This window comes from Drosophila sulfurigaster, chromosome 3 (assembly GCF_023558435.1).
Source record: "Drosophila sulfurigaster albostrigata strain 15112-1811.04 chromosome 3, ASM2355843v2, whole genome shotgun sequence".
Taxonomy (NCBI): Eukaryota; Metazoa; Arthropoda; class Insecta; order Diptera; family Drosophilidae; genus Drosophila; species Drosophila sulfurigaster.
The window spans coordinates 16,560,511-16,583,331 of record NC_084883.1 but is presented as its reverse complement, the minus strand read 5'-3'; the positions used below and the strand labels follow the sequence as shown (position 1 = coordinate 16,583,331).

Here is a 22,821-nt window from a genome sequence, read left to right as displayed (position 1 = left end):
TTAATTTGGTTATTTATTCACATGAATGAGTCTATTATGTAAGTTATAGTTATATATAGTTATATAGTTATATGTAAGAATGAAAATTTTTAAATTAAACACACAACAAAAAGGAAAACAAATAGTAAACAACAACAAAAAAGTGTTGAAAATGTAAAATGATTGCGAAATATAAAGTCTGAAATAAAAATATATAATCACAAATATATTTCGTAATTCTTTTTACATAAAGTTTGTCGTTAACTTAGTTGTTTATTTACTTAATTGAAACTAGTATGTTAAAGTCAACACAATTCTATAATATACATATATGGCACATACTATTTTTGTTATTAAATAGTTAGACGTTTAAGATATGGCATTAATATTAAATCATATGTACTTTAAAAATTTACTAAATTCTATAGCAGACTTAGTAAGTTTAAATTTACAACGATTAATCATAAAAAAGTATTATTCATCTAACTAACTTGCCTTTAAAATATATATTGAACCAATTCAATTAATCTCGAAATATATTTTAAGAAAACCAACATCATTTTCATAGTATAACAAAATAAATGAGAAATATAATATAGACAATTCAAATTCTTAAAATTCATTCACTGAAATAGCTCATCTAAAATTTCAGCTAGGGTATTGAGACGTCTAATCCATTTTTAATATAAAGCAATTTCTTTAATGCTGTCGTTTTGTGTTTTTCTTTTCTGTGTTGAAGCGTTTAACAATTCATAAATGGTTGTGTCCACTGACGCCACTCGTTCAGCTCTCACCCCCTTCTACCTGTCTGTCGCCTGCTTCCCTTCACAAGACAACCCCGCTGGCTAGCTGGCTGCCTGTCTCTCTCTATGTCTGCTGCTCCGTCTGGTCTGTCTATCTGCTGCGTCCCTGGAGTGAGTGTGGTACACTTTAGAGGCCTTGTCTGCGACTGCGAGTGCGACTGCGCTCCCTCGGGAAGTAGTTCAGACGGTGGCGACAACAACGTTTAAGTATGCAAAACTAGTTTTATTTTTAGGGCCATGTCTGGGAATCGAATCCGAATCCGAAATGAAAACAAATTCACAAAATCCACACACAACCCAAACCAAAAACCAAAACCAAACCAATGCAACAATTGTCTAAGCTCCCCTTACTCCTCCCCGCTGCTGCTGCTGGCACTTTACAGCGACTTTGCGTCTGCATTTTGGTTTGGGGCACGCAGACATTTTGCGTGTTGGACAAATTTGTAGCTGCTGCCTGATCACGTTTTAATTGTACAACCACTTGAAGTTGGAGTTTGGAATGGGAGTCGGAGTCAGAGTCGAAGTTGGTAGACTGGCGCCTAGGCAGCTAATTAACATGGGATGCGGGCCAAGCGGTGTGGGAGAGAGAAGAGGGGATGGGGAAGGGAGTTGTTGTTGTGCCCATTCACACTAAAAGGCGTTTTTACTTTCTTAAATCGTTTTTAATTGTTTGTCAAATGGGGCAATGTGAAACCGATAGACCGCATTTGATAAGACTCGCAGATCGCTGCAACATCTGTGCCCCTCTGTTCCCCCTTTCCATACTCCCGCGTGCCGAAGGGTCAAACTCAACCCAAATGATTGCGATTGTTATGCTTGGCATTTAATTGCCTTGTAAATGGTCGTTGTTCCACCGGTAGCAGCCACTCGATTGTTGTCATTGTCGTCGTCGTCGTTGTCGTCTTACGCAGTCTCCAGATGCCACAAGTTGCACGCATTACACGCTGAAAGCGATGCCTCTCTCTCTGCGTCTCTTCAACTGATATCGAGTTATATCGATGGGCTACCGATTTTGCACCTGTTTTGCGCAACGACGATCGAAGAACGGCTTAAATGCTCGATACTCCTTTGTGATCCCGTTGATAATGCGTACATAAAACTAGCATGCCACAGTCGTTTAACTGCGGAAATGAGTCGCCAATTCCAGTGAATAAAACAAAAGACTTAGGCAACAAACTTGGTCGCACCTCGATCGCCAATTCGCCTGCCTGCCTGCCTGCCGTTCTGGTGTTGGTTTCTTCTTGTTATTGTTGTTGTTATTGTCATTGCTGCTCCATTGGCCAACGGCCAAAGCACGCCACAAACACGGCACGAACTCGAACTTGCAACGGTAGCACACACAACTCTAAATTATATATAAAGCACATGTCACCAGCCGCATCCGTGCATACAAATGAGCACAGGGGGGGGAGCTGAGCGGGGGGCGCAGGCAATCAACGGACAACTTCTAGACATGCGCAGGGCACAAACCAAACTTAAAACAGGGCGCGGCTTACATTATGCCTTCTCATTTTCTTCTTCTTCTTTTTTTTGCGTGAATTATGCGAATTCGAAGTGCGTAAATGCAATTGCGGCGAGGCGCTGAAGGAACAGCTAGAAAAATCACGGGACAGGCTAAAGAAACTTGCTTTCAAGGGCTATGCTTTATAAAAAACTAGTATTAAAGTTACATCTATATCATTAAAGTGATATTATACAGAATATTAATCCCTTCAATTAAGACAAAACAGTTTGCTTAATGTAAAGAATTGTACATTTGATAAAAATATAAACTAAAATTCGTTACTATTTTAACATATTCTTAGTATTATAAATCATTATATATATTTATATGTAAACTTCGAAATTAAGGAATTATTTACATCATTACAATTTTAGATTTGTGTTTAAAATTTATGTACAAAGTAAATGTACTTCATAAAGTTTATTGAATCCATATATTATATAATTGAATGATAGTAATATCAAAACTTAGATTTAAGAGAAATTTATGATGACTATTCATACTAATCTACAATTGCTTAAATATGCATTCTTAAAATAATTAGAATAATTTTGGTACAATAAGTTTCAATTCTAAAGAAATCTATACATAGCATTGATGTATTCATGTTAAAATTTAATCGATTTTAATGTAAACATGTTAAAATAAATTAGAATAATTCCATAACTTCAATATCCATCTTACTGTGCAATTAGTTTTAAAACAATTTTATTTTTTTAGACATTCGACAGCACTTTTAGGTGCGCGCAAAAATATAATGTTCACAATGATCTCTTTGTTGAATGCATCGACTAGCTATCAACATGTTAACCTCGCAATATGCATGCGAGTTTTGATTAAAAGAATTTCCGTCTAAAAGAGCGTACAAAGGCAGAAACACGTACAACATAAAAATCACAACTCGAGCCCATTTCTAAAGCAAACAACAACTGGCAAATGGATAGACAGATGGAGAGCCGAGCTGAGCTGAGCTGAGCAGGCGGCAGGTTCATCATTATTGAGGCACTTGCAACTCAGCACAGCACTAAACACCAAACGCAGCGCAAGGCAAATGCAACTGACTCTCGCCGCTTGCCGCTAGCCGCTGGCCGCTGGTCAATAGCCAAGACACAGCTCAACACAGACAGCGCACCACAAAGCACCACAAAACGGGGCACCACCAACGGGCAGAACAAGAACAAGAGCCGCTTTTGATCTGTTGCCGCGGCTGCGAGTGCGAGTGTAAAGTGATCAGGCAGTAGAAGAGGAGGGGAGGGGAAGGGGGAGAGTCGGTGGCATTCATTGAAGCCAGCGCGCGCCTCACTGACACCTTCACTCACAAATGGTCTAAAAGGCCGCGGCCATTAGCCAATATAACTGCCACGCAACGTTTTGTATTTTATCATGTCTACAAAAGTCAAAAAGCCATATTACATCATAATGCAACCAGCGCGAAGGGGGAAACCGAGGAAGATGAGAGGAAAGCGGCTGAGTTGATTCGTTTCGTGCCTAAGTGGCCTTTTTTCGGGTAAGTGGCCCGAAGAGAAGAGAATGGCTTAAAAGCAGCCTCGAAAAGTGTTCTAATAACAAGCTGAAATGAAGAACTGATTTTACACGGAAAACTCGGTGGAAAATTGTTTGCATTTGTCAAATAGTTTGTCGGCAAACGGGTTAACTCGACTCTCAGTTTTCTTTTCGTTTCGTTTTGTTTTACATTTGATTTTGTTTTTGTGTTTGACCGCCGCGCATCCTTAGCCAAATGGTGAGCAAACAATGCGCTGGGCCAAGTTGGTCTAATAAGCCGCACTCTCGCCCAGATCATGTTGTGCAAACAGACAGACAGACAGGCGGACAGAAAGACTGCAAAGGAATCCCGCCTAACAAGCTGGCACCAAAACGGGGCATGAAAGGAGTTTATTGTGCAACGCGTCGTGTCGGTCACTTTGAGTGTCATAAAAAATGGGTAGGAGAAAAAAACCAACAACAACAGAGATGAAAACTCAAAAACTGAAAACTTCAACTGTGGCAGGAGTTAAAAGCCAATCGCGATCTGCTCGCGTTTGTGTTGACCAGCTAGAGCAGTTAATTAGAATGTGCCGAAGTCGAAGACGAAGACGAAGACGAAGAAGTGAACTCGCCTCCTCATCATGAACACGATCATCATCATCTTCATCTCTGCTAGACAAACAATTCTTCGCCTTCGGCTTGATTGAGTGCCTCCAGGCAAGGCGAGGGATGCTCATTGGGTTTCGCTCGCTGCTTCGTACTTTGCATATGCAGCAGGAGTCAAAGTATGAAAATCAAATCAAGTTATTGGCAACCAGCACCTCACAATGGATCCCTCTAGCTCCTCTGGCTGCTGCCCCAAGCTGTGCCGTGTGCTTTGGCAATATTTACCAGATGTCAATGCAAAATGTTTGTGTTGCAGCCCAACAGAGCTCAGCTGCTTTATTAAAGGCAAACACAGCAAAGGTTGCAATGAATTTCAAATACACTGCAAGACAAAATATGATATATAAATATAACCCAAATATAATAGTTAATATCATATTTCCTATCAAAGCACGTGATATAAATTTTAGCATTCACATTTTCATTACTTTGTATCATTATTAGATTGAATGAATATTTTATTTTTTATTCTTCGAAATATGGTTAGCTTATTTTCGTGTTAAAAGAGATTAATTTATTCTGCTAACTTTAGAAATTTGGATTTATAAAAAGTGATTATTAATATCTGAAACATTTGCTGCTTTCAAACAATTTTTTTTAATCACAGTGTCATTTTAGAATATTGAGAAGGTTAATAGGATGGCGATAATAGACTAAAAATATATGTATTATACTTTAATATAACATCAATTTATTCTTTTGTTTTTGTTAGCTTCTCTGACTACAAAATATGTCTTTATAATCTTAATTTTTTAAAGCTTTGTGCTTAATCAATAACTTAAACAAATAAAATTAAAAATCTGAAATATAAAACAATTTTTCTAAAAACAAGTAAAAGCTAAATTAAAGACTACATCACACTCTAATCAATCATAAGTTGTACATGTAAAAGACCTTAAAAATGATTTAAATATATAAATTCCATCTTTGCAGAATGCAGATAAACCCTTTCGTCAGCTAGTGTATTCTTGGTACATAAATAAGGCAACAAAAATGAAACGAAAAATCTCAGTGAACACAGGCGCAAACGATCGCGCACGTTTGGTAATGGATCACACGATCTGGCGGCAGAAAGAGGACGTCGAGCAGCGTGCAACAGGGACAACAACAACGAGAAGGGAGGCAACGTGCAACAGGCGAGAGATTCGAGCCAAGTGCATGGCCAGAGCAGGTCGAGTCGAGTTGGCCAACTAAATGACATTGACAGTGACACTGGCTGCAACAGCTACTGCCCAAGCTGCAGTTGCAACTGGCAACGTTGGAAGTTGCAACTTGGAGCGTGGAACGTGCAACGTGCGACGGCTGGTCTTAATACGACGTGCACTAAGCATATCAGTTGACCATACAATAAGCTGGCTAACCGTTGGCATAAGTGTTGCGAGCTGCTGAAGAAGCTTTAAGTGTCACTGCTGATTGCTTGCGCAGAGTGGACACAAAAGAGGCAGAAAGAGACAGCGAGAGATACGAGTAGAGATGCAGCTAATGATGCTTGGAACCCTTTACCACCTGCAACAGCTGGTCGAAAGAGTTTAGACCACATTTAGACTAATTTAATGAGCTACAACATAAATTCTTACAGCGACTCCTGCTGCGGTTGGTCTTTGGAATTTTTGACTGCTTTACGAGCTATCAAAATCACTTTGGCCCTTAAATCTAATTTCGTTAACAAAACTACAAGACAAATACTAAAAAAAAACCAAGAAAAGAGATCTAGAAACGAGATGACGATAAAGATCTACGCGATCATCTCGTTAGGTGCTGGAGGCACAAATTAATAAGTATTTTGTGTCTGTGTGTGTGCGGTCCTATGTTGTGGTCCTGTTTGCGTTCCAGGGGGTCAGGCAAAACAAAAGGACATCATCAGGGCGAAGACGAAGATAGAGGCGAAACAATGCACAAATTTGTCGTAAAATCAACGAGGAGTGGAGAAAGTCAGGGAAACGAGCAAAAGGATTTCACAGCCAGGTCACAAAGCGAAAGAAAAGATGCAAAGATACACTTGAAGTAGATACAGATGCAGTAAGAGATACACAGCCAGAGTCTCAGTCTGTCTCTCAGCCTCTGACTTTGGCATGCGTAAGCAAAGCTTGACCTGCAAGTTCACTGGACACGCACTGAATTGAATCAGGGAGACAGAGACGAGAAGAGAAGGCAGCATCGGGTACCTTAATCGCTGCATTTTAATCGACACGCAAAGTTCGTTTAAGTTAAATAAACGTTTAAACGAGAACAGAACTCAGACTGCGACTGCGACTGCGACTTCGACTCGGATTGAGAATGAAGGAACAAGCAAAGAAGCGAATGGCATGCGCTGCACGCAAAAAATAAAATAAAACAAGTAAAAACTCTACAGCTGAGCGTGCTCGACTTGGAGATATCCGCTACTCATTTAAAAAAAAAAAGCGAAACAGTCCCGGTGTTATTCCTTAAAAATACCAAATTAATATAACACAAAAATACTAAAACTATACCAAGAGCTATATTGGTATATTGAATAGTACTACATTTAAAATATAACATAGAGTTCAAAATATACCAAATCTTCAAAGCAACTGACTCGTAGTAAGAAGACTTTTGTGCCATTTTTCGCAAAAAAATTTCAGGAATCATAAAGAATATAGTTGTTATTGTATGTTAAAAAATCTCTTCGAAATTACGCTTGTTACTAGATTTTTTATTAATTTTCGGGGTGGAAGTTAGTGTGTCAAAAATGTGAAATAAAATATCGAGGTGTTCATACGGACAAACGGACAGACATGCAGACATGCAGACATGCAGACATACATAGCTATATCGTCTCGCCTGTGGACGCTGATCAAGAATATATATACTTTATAAAGTCAGAGATGTGTTCCTCCGCCTGTTCCATACATTTCATGAAGGCATAAAGTTATTACACCCTTCTACGCTATGGGTAGCGGGTATAAAAAGGGATTTCGAACTCGAGAGCTGGGAACACTCTTGGGTTCAACTGGCCATGCAGCTGACCCAGAGAGTGAGTGAGATAGACGAAGAGAGAGAGACAGAGGGACAGCAAGGGAAGACTGTGCGTGTGTGCAAGATTCGAGTTGGGTGTGTACGAAATGTTTAAATTAAGCTGGATATCAAGTGCACCAGATCACTAATTACCAGCGCCAGCCCAAGTCAGACTCCAAAAACTCCTCCCAGCCCTCCCAGTGCCTCCTCCTCCCCCTCTTGCACCTCCTCTTGGATCTCCTCCTACTGAGCATCGTGTGAGCCAAGCGCCGTCCAAATGTAAACCTCAACGTTGTAGTTTCTTAGCTCTTCGTGTTGTTGTTGCTGTTGTTGGTTTCTCTCGCATCCAAAATCAATAAAGATTGTTCCCAGATTGTGGGTCCAGTGTTTGCTTAACTTTCGGCCGCCCTTAAATGGGTTAATGTCGTTTCCCCGGCGCTGTGAAACAATGGATCTCTGCCCGTTACCCGATCGCATTGCATTGCCATTCAAATGCAGTAACTCAATTTAATGTGTGCTCATTCCCTCGATGCAAGATCACCTTGCTAGCGATACTAAACACATATGCTATAGCTTTGTGGAGGTCTTTTGTATCTTCTGAAAAGTTCTAAGCAATGCTATTAATAGAAAACTAATTATAGAATTATAAATACGTCAAACGATATATTTAATTTATGTTTTAAATTATTAATAAATTCGCTATTTTCATTATACCAAATAATCCAAAAACTATTATTTAATTCATTATTATTTAAATATTTGAAATGAAATGTGAGTTTATGCATTGTATAGCAAAATTTTTAAATCAAAAGAATCTGATATTGTTATTAAAAAATTTTATTTCTTTATATTTATTTTAAAGTTTCTTAAACAATTTTAAGTTTAGCTTTATTTCCCAAAATAATAAATATTTCCTACTAGTCGTAACTTTAGTCTTAACATTTATGTCATTTTAAATTATAATTTTTGCTTAGCAATTCACGCTTTAATTTGAAAGCATTTCATAGCCTTAAAATACACCTTACGCTTAGTATTGTTACTTTTTATAATTATCCATTCAAGTGCTATAAAATATGATCTTCCATTCGAGTACTGTGCAGTCGTCTTATACTTATATAAGCAGCTCCACTCGCTTCCTGCATTGTCTAACTGACACTTGCTGTAAAGTGACTTGAAGTTTATCTTCATAATGTGATCTTGGCTCTTCAGCACACACAAACACAAATACACTCACACACACACAGATACACATAGAAGCAATTCTCTGGCAGCTGTCTAGAAAAAGATATGACATAGCATCATATACTTAGTTTGTTTTGACTATTTGTCAGTCAGAGTGGAATCCACGCCCCAAACAAGGGGTCAAATGGGTAACTCCGGGCCCAACTCTGGACAGTAATTAAGGCCGCTACCGGACACAGAAACCAACTCAGTAAAAAACAAAAAAAAAATAACATTGCTGACCATGTTTTGCATAATTTCTCATTAAAACATGTTTCCATTATAATATGTCAATAATAATCTTTCGTTCTCTGTCAGTTTCGAATGCAATTTTCTGCTGCTGCCGCTGTCAACTGATTAGATGATGCATTAGTTAGTCGGATAGCTCGACAATTAAGTATGTTTAATTTAATAAACATGTTCCCAACTATTCAGCCAACTTATTACGACTTTGCTCCAAGCCAGCTGCTGCCTTTGCTGAACTATTTTTAAAGATGCACTCAGAGTGATGCCCACATGCTCCATGATCTCTGCCCATTCTCTCACATGTCTCGGGGCTCTATTAATAATGCATCTTTCATGTCGCATACATAATAAAGCATGTCACTTGGCATGCTGATGCCTCTTCTTAGCCAGCCCAAAAAAAAAAGTTCCAAGACGTGGCGCCAATGAGCCAAGTAATATGATCGGACCCGCTTTGTTTCAATGCATTTCGGCGCCTGCATTTTGACAGTCAATAAAATTTTGAAATGTTATACTTTTTCTTGGTTTTAGTTTTTTGTGTTTTGTTTTCGCTGTCGCATCGATTTTATTTCTCTGCTCTTGTCTCCGCTCGTTTGTTGTGGTCTTTTGTTTGTCTAAATGGCTTTTTGATTGGAGAGATTGAAGCGACGATACAGTTGAACCACTTTTTTCAGTCTGACAGCTACGAAAATAAATATCATAAACAAAAGACTTAGGCAACGAACTTGCGACGTCGCCCTACAACGTTTAAACTTAATCTTAGCATGACTTTGTTTTGGGGCAATAAACATTGACAGAGTTGTATTTTAGTTTGACAGTTTTTGGATTCGATTGAAGATTGGATTAGCAGAAAATTTTAGATAGAACTGCAAATAATCAGACGAATAATTAGAAGCTTGGCTTGTATGAAGAATATGATTTAAATTCTTGTTTAAATAAAATATTAACTAAATACATATATAAATATTAAAATGTACATTTGATTATGTTTAATTTCTTAATTGAATTTTATGATGTAAATTAATCGTTTTAAGTTTCTTTAAGCTAAAGTCGATTGCCAAATTTTAACGTGATTTAAATGTAGTTGATGTCTTTGCTTAATAGCTTGGTGAATTTAGGGTATTTGATGGTGAGCTAACTGCAGTTAGTTGTTAATTTTTGGTGGTTTTGTATTACTATTGACTGTTTAATAAACTATAAAAATAAATTTAGAAACAATGACGACAAAACACACATTGGAATGTGATCGAAGCGGCAGTTAAGAAAACGCACAATGGCGTGCGCTGCTCCCTTCCCGTTCCCCTTGGCCCACTGCCACCCCACAGCCCCCTCTTGTCACCCCTGAAGCCAGAAAGCACTTCGTGAAAAGCAGCTCATCATGCATATTGATGATGTGTGTGTTGTTTGTTTGCTCTCTTGGGGTTCAGTTCATTGTTTATTGTCGTCCGTTAAGGCGTCAACTTTTCTGACATAGCCACATTTTACAATGGTCGTAAACGATATTTGCAGGCAGTTGATCAACCGATCAAGCGATCAACTCGATTGTCCGATCCTGCATAGTTTTCGTACCATTCATCATTGAGCTGAGGTCTGTCGTCTGTCTTCAGTCTCAAGTCGTTTCGATCGTTACGTTGCGTTGTCTCGCGGGGGCAGCCTATAAAGCAAGTTCGGGTTGCCGTCGCGTCGCGTCGCGTCGTCTGCCTAATTAAGTGATTAAAATTCTGACCATAGCCGAGGCGTATGACTTTTGTATGTGTTAATATAAAGTTTATTATTTGAAGCAGCACGTGGTCAGGCACTGTCAGTCAGCCAGTCAGTCGATAGGCCTCTTTTTCGGCCCATCAACCAGCCCCATATACGAGTCCATGTGGCACCCACAGGCCCCCCTAGCATATCAAACATATCACGGCAGTTGATCAGTAGTAGAGACGGGGCGGAGAGTGCGGAGAGAACTTACGACAAATATCTGAGCGTAACATTTGTGGCATTTATAATTTACAATTTACAGCAATCATTGCATTAGACAGACGGCACTTAAGCATTACTATATCGGTTTTATTATCCGACAACTCGATTCGATCCAAGTCGATCCAAGTCGATCCGATTCGACTTGCAACAAATGTTTCGTGTGCTACGTTGATGAATTTATGCCAACCCATTTGTCGTTGACAACCGCCACCAAGCTTCAAGCTCAAAGCACCACGCTGAACGCCCGCCCACATGCGAGCCACGCCCATTTTGTCGCCCGTGTTTGAGATACAAACGCCGCGATTTAAGAACAAAGTCAACTTGCCGCGTGGCAATCAATTCCTCCTCAAATGGAATTCCAGATGGAATATAACGATCAAGAACGAGACCTATAAAATTCATAATCAATTCACTTCGATTCTCAATTCGAGACGAGCAGAGCTTTTAGCGTATGCAGTGAGTAATGTGAGTTAATGGTTCTCAACAAGACATTCACGATTTAAGTCGCAAACGCATATAAATAAGTATAAATAAATATTAAACTTTTAGCGTATTTTGATAGCACCTTATTAAAGCAATGACGCAGACATTAAACAACACTTAAGCTTAAGAAGGTTATTCTAAAGAATGAATAAAGTGATTAAATACTATATATACTGATTATATTTTCGATTTAAAAGTTCAGCGTCTTCTATTAAAATGAGCTGTGAAATGCAAACAATTTCTTTAATAGTTAAAAAATAAAATATATATTTTGAATAATCATTACCTAACAAGAACTCAAATAAAATTTCATAGAATAATTTATTTTATTGTTAAAGACTACAAACTTCTTTACTTAACCATTATCACTCAATAAATTAAATAAAATTGAATATAGTGTTGCAACTTATCACATCAATGCAGTTATCCTCAAACATTTTTTAGTCTTTTATTTGATTTTGATTAAATATTTGTTTTAAGTCACTTAAAATGAATATATTTAGATTTTCCTTCTAAAAAATTTGTTTTGTCTTAGTTGCTTTGACTGACAATATTATTGTATATTTTGTACTCTATGGTATATCTTGAATGTAGCTATATACTATATTAATATACCAAATATAACTTTTGGTATATTATAGTATTTTTTGTATATTTTAAGCATAATATCGAACTGATTTTCTTTTATTCAAAATAGGTAGTGGGTATCTCACTTACTTACATTGTTATATCACAGGTTTGTTTTTTATGTATATTATTATTATAATGACCTAAGTTCCCAAATTAAATTTGTTTATTGCCCTATCATTTTAATAGTTTTGTTACGTACTTTTATTTTGCTCATATAAGGTGTTAAGTAAATTGAAATATTCTTTAAATAACCGAGTTTTGTATATTCAAAAATCTTTTTAAATATTTTGCTGAAAAAAAATATAGATTTGTTGATTGCTAATAAAATAAAAAGAAATATTTGTTTTTGTTGAATTTTTATAATTTTTTTATTTTCTTGTATAATAATAATAATTGAGAAGCCAATTGTTTAGGACACAAATACTAAAAACTAAAATAGAATACTTAAACATAAATTTCTTTAGAATGAAACTAATACTAAACAATTTTTATGTACAATACCATGGAGGGAGATTTTGGTGGGTTGGGTTTTGTTTTATGTTTTTTTTTCTTGTTTTGTTTTGTGTTTTCCTACTTGAATTTCTTGGGTTTTGTTTGTAGAACTTGAGAGAAATTTGTTATGAAATATTTAAAAACATATTTACAATTATGTAAAAAATACTAACGCTTTTTGTTCCTTTTTGTAAAAATAATTTTTGGAATTGAGCTCTCAAGAGTGTGTGTATGTGTTGTGTGTATGTGTGTGAGTGTTGAGCTAGCTGTCTCTGTCTGGCACGCTGCAAACACAAACCTGTCCAAAGACAATTTCAATTTCGACGGCGCAAATCGAATTCGAACCGTAAAAAACCGAAAACAACAACTACGACAACGACAACGACACGCGGTTGAGAAAAATAAAATGTGTAAAAAACTACAACAAACAACAACAGTAACGTGGAAGTGAGAGGCGCTCAGCCAGTTGGCTCCACCCACTCAACGTCGACATCGACTCCGTCTCCGACTTCGACTTCGACTTAGACGCAGACAAAGATGCCCCGCATGGCGCTGGCCGCGTTGTGAGCCACCGCAAAGCCGCCAAATGCTGCTGGTGACGTCGATGGCGACGACGATGATGATGGCGATGGCGACGACTCCAGTTTTTGGCGCTTCACCAAGGAGGCAGTGCTGTGATCGCTGTGGTTGCTGTGGCTGCTGCTGTGACTGCTGCTGATCGCTGTGGCGCTGCATTCGGCCTCGAGTTGATAGAACTTGCGGCGCTGCGACAAAGCATTTGTCTCGGGCATCTCGTCGGCATCGCTGTCGTTGAAACTGTGCACCGAACTCCTGGAGGTCTTCATGCTCAGATCCATGGGTCCATCCTGGGCAGCAGCGACAGCGGGAGCAACTGTTGCAGCGCCAGTCTCGGCGCCAATCGAGCAGATGGAGACGGGTGAAAGTGATTGCATTTTGGCAGCAAAGCTCAGAGGGCTGCTCGCTGTGGCTGTGACTGCGACTGCTGCGGTCGCCGGGGGCGTGGGCGTCGTTGTGGGCGTGGGCGTGGACGATGCTGATTGCTGCTGCTGCTGCTGCTGCAACTGTGTTGTGGGTGTGGCGCGTATGGCAACTGGTGTGTGAATCGCATGCGGACTGTGAATGCTGCCGCTGTGATGCGAGTGCATCGACTGCTCCTCCTCATCCTCGGCGCCCAGGCAAACATCAATGGGCGATGCTGCTGGCTGTGGCTCCTGCTGCTGTGGTGGTGGCGACTGCGGTGTCAACTGACGCACCACATGCGGTGGCGTATAGCGATTGAGTGACTCTGCGGAGGCAGCCGAGTCCACGCTCTGACGATGCTTGTACATCTCCTGGCGATAGGCAGCATCCGCTGCAGCGGCGGCCGCTGCGCTGGCATGATAGCCGGGGAACAGCAAGTGCGGGGGCAGCTGGAAGGGCGACTGTGGTGTGGCCATCATGCTGAAGAAGGGCAACGCAGCGGCAGCGGCGGCAGCATCAGCCGGATGGCGAGCACCAAAGGGTTCAGGCAAATGGTAACCGGGATAACCGAGCAGAGGCGGCAGATGTGGATGACGCTGTTGCTGCTGTTGTTGCTGGTGCTGCTGCTGTTGGTGATGATGTTGCTGCTGCTGTTGTTGTTGCTGTTGCAGATGTGCGGCCAAGTCACCGAATCCAGGCGAACTCATTGGCGAGCCGGTGGCATGTCCGGGCGCCTTGCCAGCGGAGGCTGCGGCAGCTGCTGCCTGTTCGTGTTCCTGGAGCAGACAGTGGATCTTGAACCAATTGGAGCGACGGCCATAGCGAGAGCCGCCCTTGGACATGCCCACGTTGTAGCATTTGCGCAGACGACACGCCTTGCAAGTGGTGCGATTCTTTTTGTCGATGATGCACTTGCCCTCGTTCTTGCACTCGCTGATTGTGCTTATGTTGTTATACGAGCGACCGAAGAAACTCTGCAGAAGATAGAGAAATGTGTGGAATTGTTGATTAGTTTAAAGTTCAATCAATGAGAAGACTTTCGGCAAAGGTTGTCCAACTATTTTTTTGAACGGAGATAACTTACCTTGCAGCCCTCGCATGTGAAGGCGCCGAAGTGAAAACCCGCCGCTGGTTCGCCGCATACTTTGCATGTTTGATTCATCTGTAAATCGGAGTAAAGAAATATGATTATTAAACACTGTTTGTTAATCCAGTAAATGCGTAGAAATAACTGTTTAAGTGTTTCTGCCGAAAAACTCTAGATTTTTTAAGCGAGTTTTGTTTTTTAGTTTATTGCAACTCTGTTGCGCTGAAGAATTTTAAATTCTATAGTCAGTTAATTGTTCTTCAAACACTTTTTTTGAGTTATTTCACTTTTTTGTATAGGGTTAATGTGTAATCCATTCGTTGTAGATGAAACTAACCAAGTTGAACACCATTTTTCGGCTGTTGCTCGATGTGAATTTCGAATTTGTAATAATTTTTGTTTGTAAAATACGACAACGTTCTGCTCGTGTTCCTTTCGCTAACTGTGCTGCTGTGCAACTGATGCTTGGACTCTGGAGTGTCAGGAATTTATACGAAAAACTAGGAAAACCTCGCAGAGTCTTCGCAGATATTTTTTTGTGGATTTTTATGACCCGCAGGCAAAAAACTTAAGCTAGCGGGAGGATTATGCAACCCTATGCGTGGCAGGTAGAAGAACTTCTCGTTTTTTTTTTTAAGGTTTGCATGAAGTAAGTCATTATGCCTTAAAAAAATATGTAGAGCCCTCAAGACCTTGACGTATTGTGTCATAAATGCACACACGTACACAGTGACAATTTTCGTCAATTTTTTGCGCGCAAATAAAAAAATAAAAACTGCAAACTGCAGCAGAGAGTGGTGTGCGTGTGTGTTTAGCGCGAAACTGTAAAAAATCAAAGTAGTGCAAGCAGGGCTCATAAAATATGCCGTCGGCTGCGACCCAAAATTCAAAAAAAAAAAAAAAAAAAAAAACAAACGTGAATTGACTTTTAGAGTGTGGGCGCGTTTTTCCACATCTTTAGCATCGATTTGAACTGATCTTGCAAACTCACCTTGGGTTCTGTTGGGTTTTCGCTGCGTTCGCTGTTTTTATAGCTGATGACTTTTTAATTGCACTGGGCAGTATTTTCTGCCTTTAGTTTGATGTCTTATATTTGCTTGTCACTGGACACTGTATATAGTTTTGATCTGTTGTGGATCAGTCTCTTGCTTTAGTTTTGCACTTTACGTAGTTTTGCGTTTGAATGTTCTTGGTATTCTTGGAGTGTAGTTTGATTGATCTCTCACACGCAACGCGCACTGTACTCACGATGTGTAACGCACACCTTGGCTACTGGCTGACGACTGATTTCTTGCTCCGACTTGTCGCTGGCAAGAAGCATTGATGTTCGGTTACTCGGTTGGCTAAACTCCCGATTATGTACAACAACAGCAGCAGCAGCAACAACAGAAAGAGTAAACTCCACACTCTCACACTCGCATACAATAGTACTCAAAGCAAAACCACCACTAGCAACGGGCTCTCTGATAAATCACAGTTAACAGAACAGATCGCCTTTGTATTTACTCCAACTAAGCAAACGCGCACACACACAGAGAGCGCAAGTCAAATGCACTCAATTGAGTGCGGCTGCTCTCTCTACCTGAGTCACTTTTAAGTCGCTGTTAACTCTGCTCAATGAACGTACGCTCTCCCGCTGTGGCGGTTCGGCTGGCTCTCACGCTGCTGTTGCTGTTTCTGTTGCTGCTGTGGGCGCTCTTGTGGAGTCTCAATGGTTACGCTCAATTTGCATTGCTCTGATATTATTCGTTATTCGGTTATTTATTAAAACTCGCACACGTGAAGGGCAGCAGCTGCTCACTCACACACACTAATATTTGACTTCATTTTTAACAGTGGCTCATTTTATTTAGCAGGGGGCGGAGCCTTTTGGCTCTGCACCGAAATGGTTGGAGTTTCTCATTTACTTGGCTGTCTGAGTTTCTTGATACATAAGTGCGCTTCGATTTTGAGTAATTACTTGGAACGAATACTGCGTATTTGTACTTCCCTCACTTATGCATATTAGCTGAAAAGTCAAGATTCTAATTTTCAATTTACTATATTTATTTGTGCAACAATTAACACAACGCCAAATACGCTTGCTAATAATTATACGAATTATATAATAATTGCAGTTGATCGCGCACAGTGTTTTTTTCCATTTTATGACCCCTTCGATTTGTTAAACTTAACTCTTCATTGACTTTAACCCTTGTTTTATGAGCACCATGGCCACAATGCAGTCAAAGGCGCGCGTTAACTCTTTTTTTGTGCATCTTTATTATAGAGTTCAACCCGTTCCGAACTCCTTTAACTCTTTCTACCTGCGTCGCACACACTCCGTCGCAAATTAACCCTTTTATGCCGACGCATTGTCTTTGGAGAGAAACCGAAGAAAATGCACAATGAAAAGTGTGAATTGCTTTGTATGCGAAATGATGTTAGTAATTGACTTTAACTAACTTTTCAGCTAATACTTAGTTAATAAATTAAATTATATTTTTTAGTTTGGATTTTCTTCTCAGAATTTGCTGCCGTAGTTTCCACAGCAAATGTGTATTTTTCCACTCTCGCTATACATTTTTTAAAAGTAGCAACCTAACCTCAATGCACACCATAAAAAAGTCAAATTACATCAGGCGGCAAACTGAACCGTACTCCGATTCCGCGTAGAGCCAACAAAGGCTTGCAAAATAATAAAAAAGTCAAGGAATATAGAACCCAAGGAACGCGAGAAACCTTCGCTGACCTTCTACGCGTTTTTTTTCTGTTTTCTAATCGATTCAATTTAACTGTTTTCGCGTTTTTTGCCTCGACGGCAACAATAAAAAAAGAAGATGAAAAGAATGGAAGCAAGAGACAGGGAAAATTTTCGCGAATTTCCGCAGCAAATGGGTAATTTTCGGGGCGTAATTAGTTAGCCCGAAAGGAAAGCACGACAAAAAACTGCTGAAAATAAGGACAACGGGCAATTGTGACTTTTAATCCGGTTTAATCCCCTCGGCTTAAGTTTTTTGCAAATAAAAAACAACAACAACCCGAGTGAGAGTCCTTTGAGTGTGAATGTGTGAGGTGCAGCATGGTGCACGGTCAGCAGAGCGCGACGCGGACGTCGCGACGTGGCAGGCTCATCATAATTATGATCCTAGGATAATCTGCAGCTTAGGGTATGCTGATCCGGAGATTAGGTAACGAAATCGCGTGCTTAGGTAGCCGCAAAACTAAATTGCCCTAAAAAAGCAATTGACGACAACGAGTGGCAAGAAGAAGAAGAGTCGAACTCTCGCTGTCATAAAGTCAGCGACATCATAAAAAGTCGAGCACACAGGCCAACACTCTAAGAGACCGTGTGTGTAACACTTTCCGCTTAAAAACCGAGCAAAAGGGATGACTGATTGTCTTTTTTGCTGACTCTTCTTCTGCTTTTGCTCACCCGTCATCTGCTTGCTAGGAAACTCTCGAAATTACCGTTAAGTTGCGTAAAAAATGCAAACGGAGTGTTCCCTAGAAAACTGCTCAAGGACACGGCAAAAAAACAAATAAAAAATATGCACACGGTTAAAAAATGAAGTTGAAAAGAAATGCGTTGACTTTTTGACTTTACGGTTAACAAAAAAGTCAACTTTTTAATTAGCCATAAAAATGCGAAATAAAAAATGTAAGTCGGAAATGACGGGCAGCTACTTAATACGACTAGGCCTCAACGAGTTGACTTCTCTAAATGTTATTGTTGTTTCATTGCTGAAGATTACCTGTGAGCTATTCGAAATACAATCGAGAAACAAAAAAAAAACAAGAGTCAAAAAGTCAACTCGTTCGCATTTACATAGTTTGATTGCATCATTTGGCCAAATGGCCATATAACCAGCACATATCAATCAACACACACTCTGTATATCTATCTCTATCTCAGTTGTATCTGACGTATCTCCACCTCCAGTTGTATCTGTATCTGTATCTCGTAGCTCGTGTGGCTCTCGCAACGATTTGCATATTTTTGATTTAACAGCTCGCCGAATGATTGTCGATAGATCGCATTGGAGCGGGACTTAAAATAAAATACGTTTCGTTTCGTATCGTTTTGTTTCAGCTTTGCTTTATACCCTCTAGCAGTAAGTTTATTTACTAATCTATCTCTGTTTGCTTAAGTGTGCAAAAGTGCGCAGTTAATACTAAAGTCAACTGTATAAAAAATGTGGCGTAGATCTTTTCTACTAAACAGCAAATCATAAATAAATACTTAGATTTAACTTCTATTTGAGAAAATATATATTCTATCGTTTCAAAATAATATCATTATTAATAAATAGAATTCATTTTATTCCAAAATTACAAAGTAAGTTCTTTGATTGATTAAGATATCTCATTTTTCCAGCTACAAATTAAAAATTTAAATTATTTATTACACAATACTTTTCTAAATGTTTGGAACTAGTTTCTAACAGTCTATCCCTGAAAACTCTATATAACTTTTATTTGAATAATCTATTTCACTAATAAATAGGTTATTTTTTAAATAACTATTTGCTGATCTTTCTATTCTACACATTTCTATAAATACCTTTATACATTCATTTTAAAAATACTAATTTTTTCTATGCTACATATTCCTATAAATTACAAATTCCCATATAAAATTTATTAGAAAGACTTACTCCGTAAAAAAAATGAATTTAAAATAAAAACTTGAGCAAATCATTTTAAAATCGCCTAGCTACCTTAAGCAAGAGTATTTCACTATTCGCTATCCCAGATATACATGTTTTCTCCTATTTTTTTCCTGTTGTATGTATTTTGTCATCTTTGTTATTGTAATTATGTATGAATAATTTGCATTTGTGATGCGCTAACATTAATCTATTGTGCCACGTTGGTCCACAAAGATAAGATTTGCCACTAAATAAAATAACGAAACACAGCGAAACAAAAACAGTGAAAACATTTTTCAATTTTTCATTTTTACACACAACGCTGTAAACTTTAACTTGGCCATTAGTGAATATAAATGGCTAAAATGCATAGATTTGGCTGTAATACGTTCGCATCATCGGTGTGGCGCTTTTGTTAAATAATCGAACAATGCAAGTGCTATTCATTATTTGCAATGACTTTTCATGTTTTTCTCACTCCAGTACACAAAGTCGTAATTTCGTCGAGTCTAGGTGGGGCGTTTTTTCTTATATAATGACATAAAACTAATCAATACGAGAATATTGTATTACATGATAGACATGCTTTAATAATTTTAATATCTCACATTTAAATGATGAACTGGTACTATAAACATCTTCCATCAGCTACGAATTCAAATTAAGCCTAGCTTACGTTGGATTATTTCAAATGTTAGCAGGTGCTGATCATTCCCTAATGAGGAACTGCAACTAGAATCATAAATAAAACTATAAACCAAACATGATTGATTTCTGCGTTGATGGCTGATCGTTACAAATTTATTAAGTAAATAAATAGCAATACTATAGTAACTAATGTTGATTACATTTTATGTTTGCAACAAGAGTTTAAGAGTTTCTGTTTCAAAGTATAAGATTTATGTGAAGATCGATACACCTTCAATTTGTTTTATTTAATATGTTTTTATTAGAATATAAAATGTTGTTTTGTTGATCCGTATGCGATATCTCGCAAGTCACGAATGATAAGATTTGAAAATATCTCTCACTAATTTCTTCTTCATTTTCTAAGTGAAGTTTTTGATAGCTACACATTTTCACATTTAATTAATAAACTATTTAATGTAAAGTTCTATTAGCTAAATTTTCAATATAATTTTATAGGTTCATATCTACCATTTAATCATTTTACTATTGTAAATTGTAATTAGCAACAGCTTCAACATATTACTATAAAATATAATATATATATTTATATATATATTATATTCATGAATATAATACCATATAATATATTTCACCTAAATCCTGCAAAGCGCATCACTTAATTCGCTCTAACCGAAACAAAAAAAAACAGAAACAAAAAAAATTGGCAAAGGAAAAGTCAATAAAACTTGTTTGGCCAATTTCTCGCGATCTGCGTAAAAATAAGAATTTGATAAGTTGCCAGTTTGGTTCGAACTGACAAATAAGTTATGTTTAATTGTGTTGGGTAATATGTTCATTACGTTTGAATAATATAGTAGACTAAACTGGTTGCTGCTGATCGCTGATTGTTGATCGCTTTGCTTTCCAATTGATATATGGCTTTCTCTCTCGCTTATTGTTCTCCAGCTATGCGGATAGCTAAAAGCATTCCAATCAACGATCGAGAAACTCGTTGTACTACTCGTGTCTATGATAACATTATATCATCGCCCTGTCAATTGACATTGTACGAAATGTATTCTAGAAAAATGATCAAATTATGAAATTATGCAAATGTCAATTATGTTGAATATGAAACGAGGGTTGTTTGCCAATGATCACGTAATACTTTTGGCAAACATTGAAACATTTTCATTTCGATTTATAATCGAGCATAACAACATTAATAATAATTACGCTACAATTATGACATTTGCATTATGTGGAAAATATGTTTTTCTCTACCAAATGGAATTTACATATATTGTATTAAAGAGTTTTGCGCTCTTTTGAGAAATCCTTTTTGCTTTAGCGCAGAGATTGGAGTTTCCGAAATAACCGAAAGCCAAAAGATAGCAAACTTCCCACGGATCAGATAGATCATGACAAACTAACGATATGTTAATGTGCCACACAGTGCCACACAGAATCTCTGGAGCCACATGTTGAAGATTTAATTTCAACATGGGCAAAACCCCCTAACGGAAGTCAAACGCTGCATTTGTGGTTTTGCGATTTTCCGCAAAATTCTATCGCGGTTTTTCACACACTGAAACTCTTCCTCTTCTCCGACTCTGGCACACACACTGATCTCAATTAAATCCGTGGAAACGACTCGGGACTTGTTTGATTAGATCCTGGCTTTGGAATTTACAAGATTGCACAAGTTGCAATCGCTCGCAGAGCGCGCACTCTGCCAGCCTGGGCAAAACATGAGCTGCTGATCCTCGCTTAATGCTCGTTAATCCATTTAAGCCACACGCAAGTTAAGCTAACGGGAAATAACGTAGTCAATGAACAGATCGCTGGGAAAGTCCCCTCGGTGAGCGCAGACACACCTTGTATACGTTTATATATCGTAAGCGAAGATCGTATGTGAATATCGTGAACAAGAGTGACTAGCGAAAATTGAATAGCAACTAAAAATCAATAAAATTGAATATCGTATTTAACATCGTAAAGAAATCCCAATATCAATAAATATGCAAGCGCTAATTTAGCCATCGATCGCACTTTGATCGATGATCGATGATCGTGTGTTGGGGGCTCTCATATTATAATTAGTATTTGCCTTAAACATTTTCGCTAAGCGCATGATCTCATTTTATATATAATTAGCTTTGCGATCGCAAGATCACGATATAAATTATTGCCAGTGATCGTGGTTATGCAATTGCAGTCTACAAATGTAACCACAACTTATTATTATTAGAAGTCTGTAATTGTCGATAAGAAAGTCTATGCATCCCCAGAAATCGAAATGAATTTGATCGTCGTTACGACTTCCGGGTAAGAATGCAACTTCAACTAAAAGCAATAAAAATTTAAAAATAAAATACAAGCAATAAAAATATGAATACAGGTGGCAAGCAATTGTAATCAGTTTATGAGTACACGTGTGTCTGAATATGATGAATATGATATGTATGTACATAGTATGCAGTTATCGATTCGAAATGATCTGCAGTGGGCACATGGATCGCTTTGCTTTGACCGGATGCCCAACCCCCCCCGGACCCTTCGGCCACCCAACTGTGTGTGCTCTGTGGCAACAAGTGCATAACGCCAGGCCAGGCAAAGAAGGCATGCAACAACTGTGGTAGTTGCCACACCAAATTACTCAGTTATGCAAAGCGCATTTGTGCAACGATCGTCGATGAACACAACACAAACAAAAAAAAAAAAAAACAAAAACCATCAACGAGTTGACGCTACGCCTTGGCATTCAGAACGCGCTGCGTTTCCTGCCCCCAACGCGGGTCAAAAAACTCGCCCACACAACATTCATTCAGTATCGCATCGAAAGAGACAAGGAAGGGAGAAGAGGAAGGGGGGAGTGTAACTGTTTTAATGCTTAATTAATTGAATTGGCCTTTTGAACGAATTTCGAATGCAGCCCAAGGGCCAAAAAGCAACTGAAGAAACCATAAAGACGTCTGGCTGGCGCCGCTTGTTAGAATTTAGGGGTTTACTTCGACTCGATTCTCAGCTCCATTGATGATC

The 22,821-nt window shown here is 38.6% G+C and overlaps 2 protein-coding genes across 4 annotated transcripts in view; one reads left to right on the top strand and one right to left on the bottom strand.

The window, feature by feature from the left end:
• LOC133845300 (uncharacterized) overlaps positions 1-22,821 on the top strand; it is a 168,890-nt gene that overhangs the window by 129,320 nt on the left and 16,749 nt on the right. The gene's annotated exons all lie outside the window — the stretch shown is intronic.
• Positions 12,464-15,898, bottom strand: LOC133843526 (zygotic gap protein knirps). 2 transcript variants are annotated; one of them, XM_062277125.1, is made up of 3 exons: positions 15,510-15,898; positions 14,516-14,593; positions 12,464-14,405 (listed from the first exon to the last, which is right to left on the bottom strand). In XM_062277125.1, exons 2-3 carry the CDS (start codon positions 14,591-14,593, stop codon positions 12,972-12,974), a joined length of 1,512 nt encoding a protein of 503 aa, XP_062133109.1. In that variant the 5' UTR covers positions 15,510-15,898; the 3' UTR covers positions 12,464-12,971. The 2 variants fall into 2 exon arrangements, with proteins under 2 accessions (XP_062133109.1, XP_062133107.1); XM_062277123.1 differs by lacking the exon at positions 15,510-15,898 and adding an exon at positions 14,856-14,885.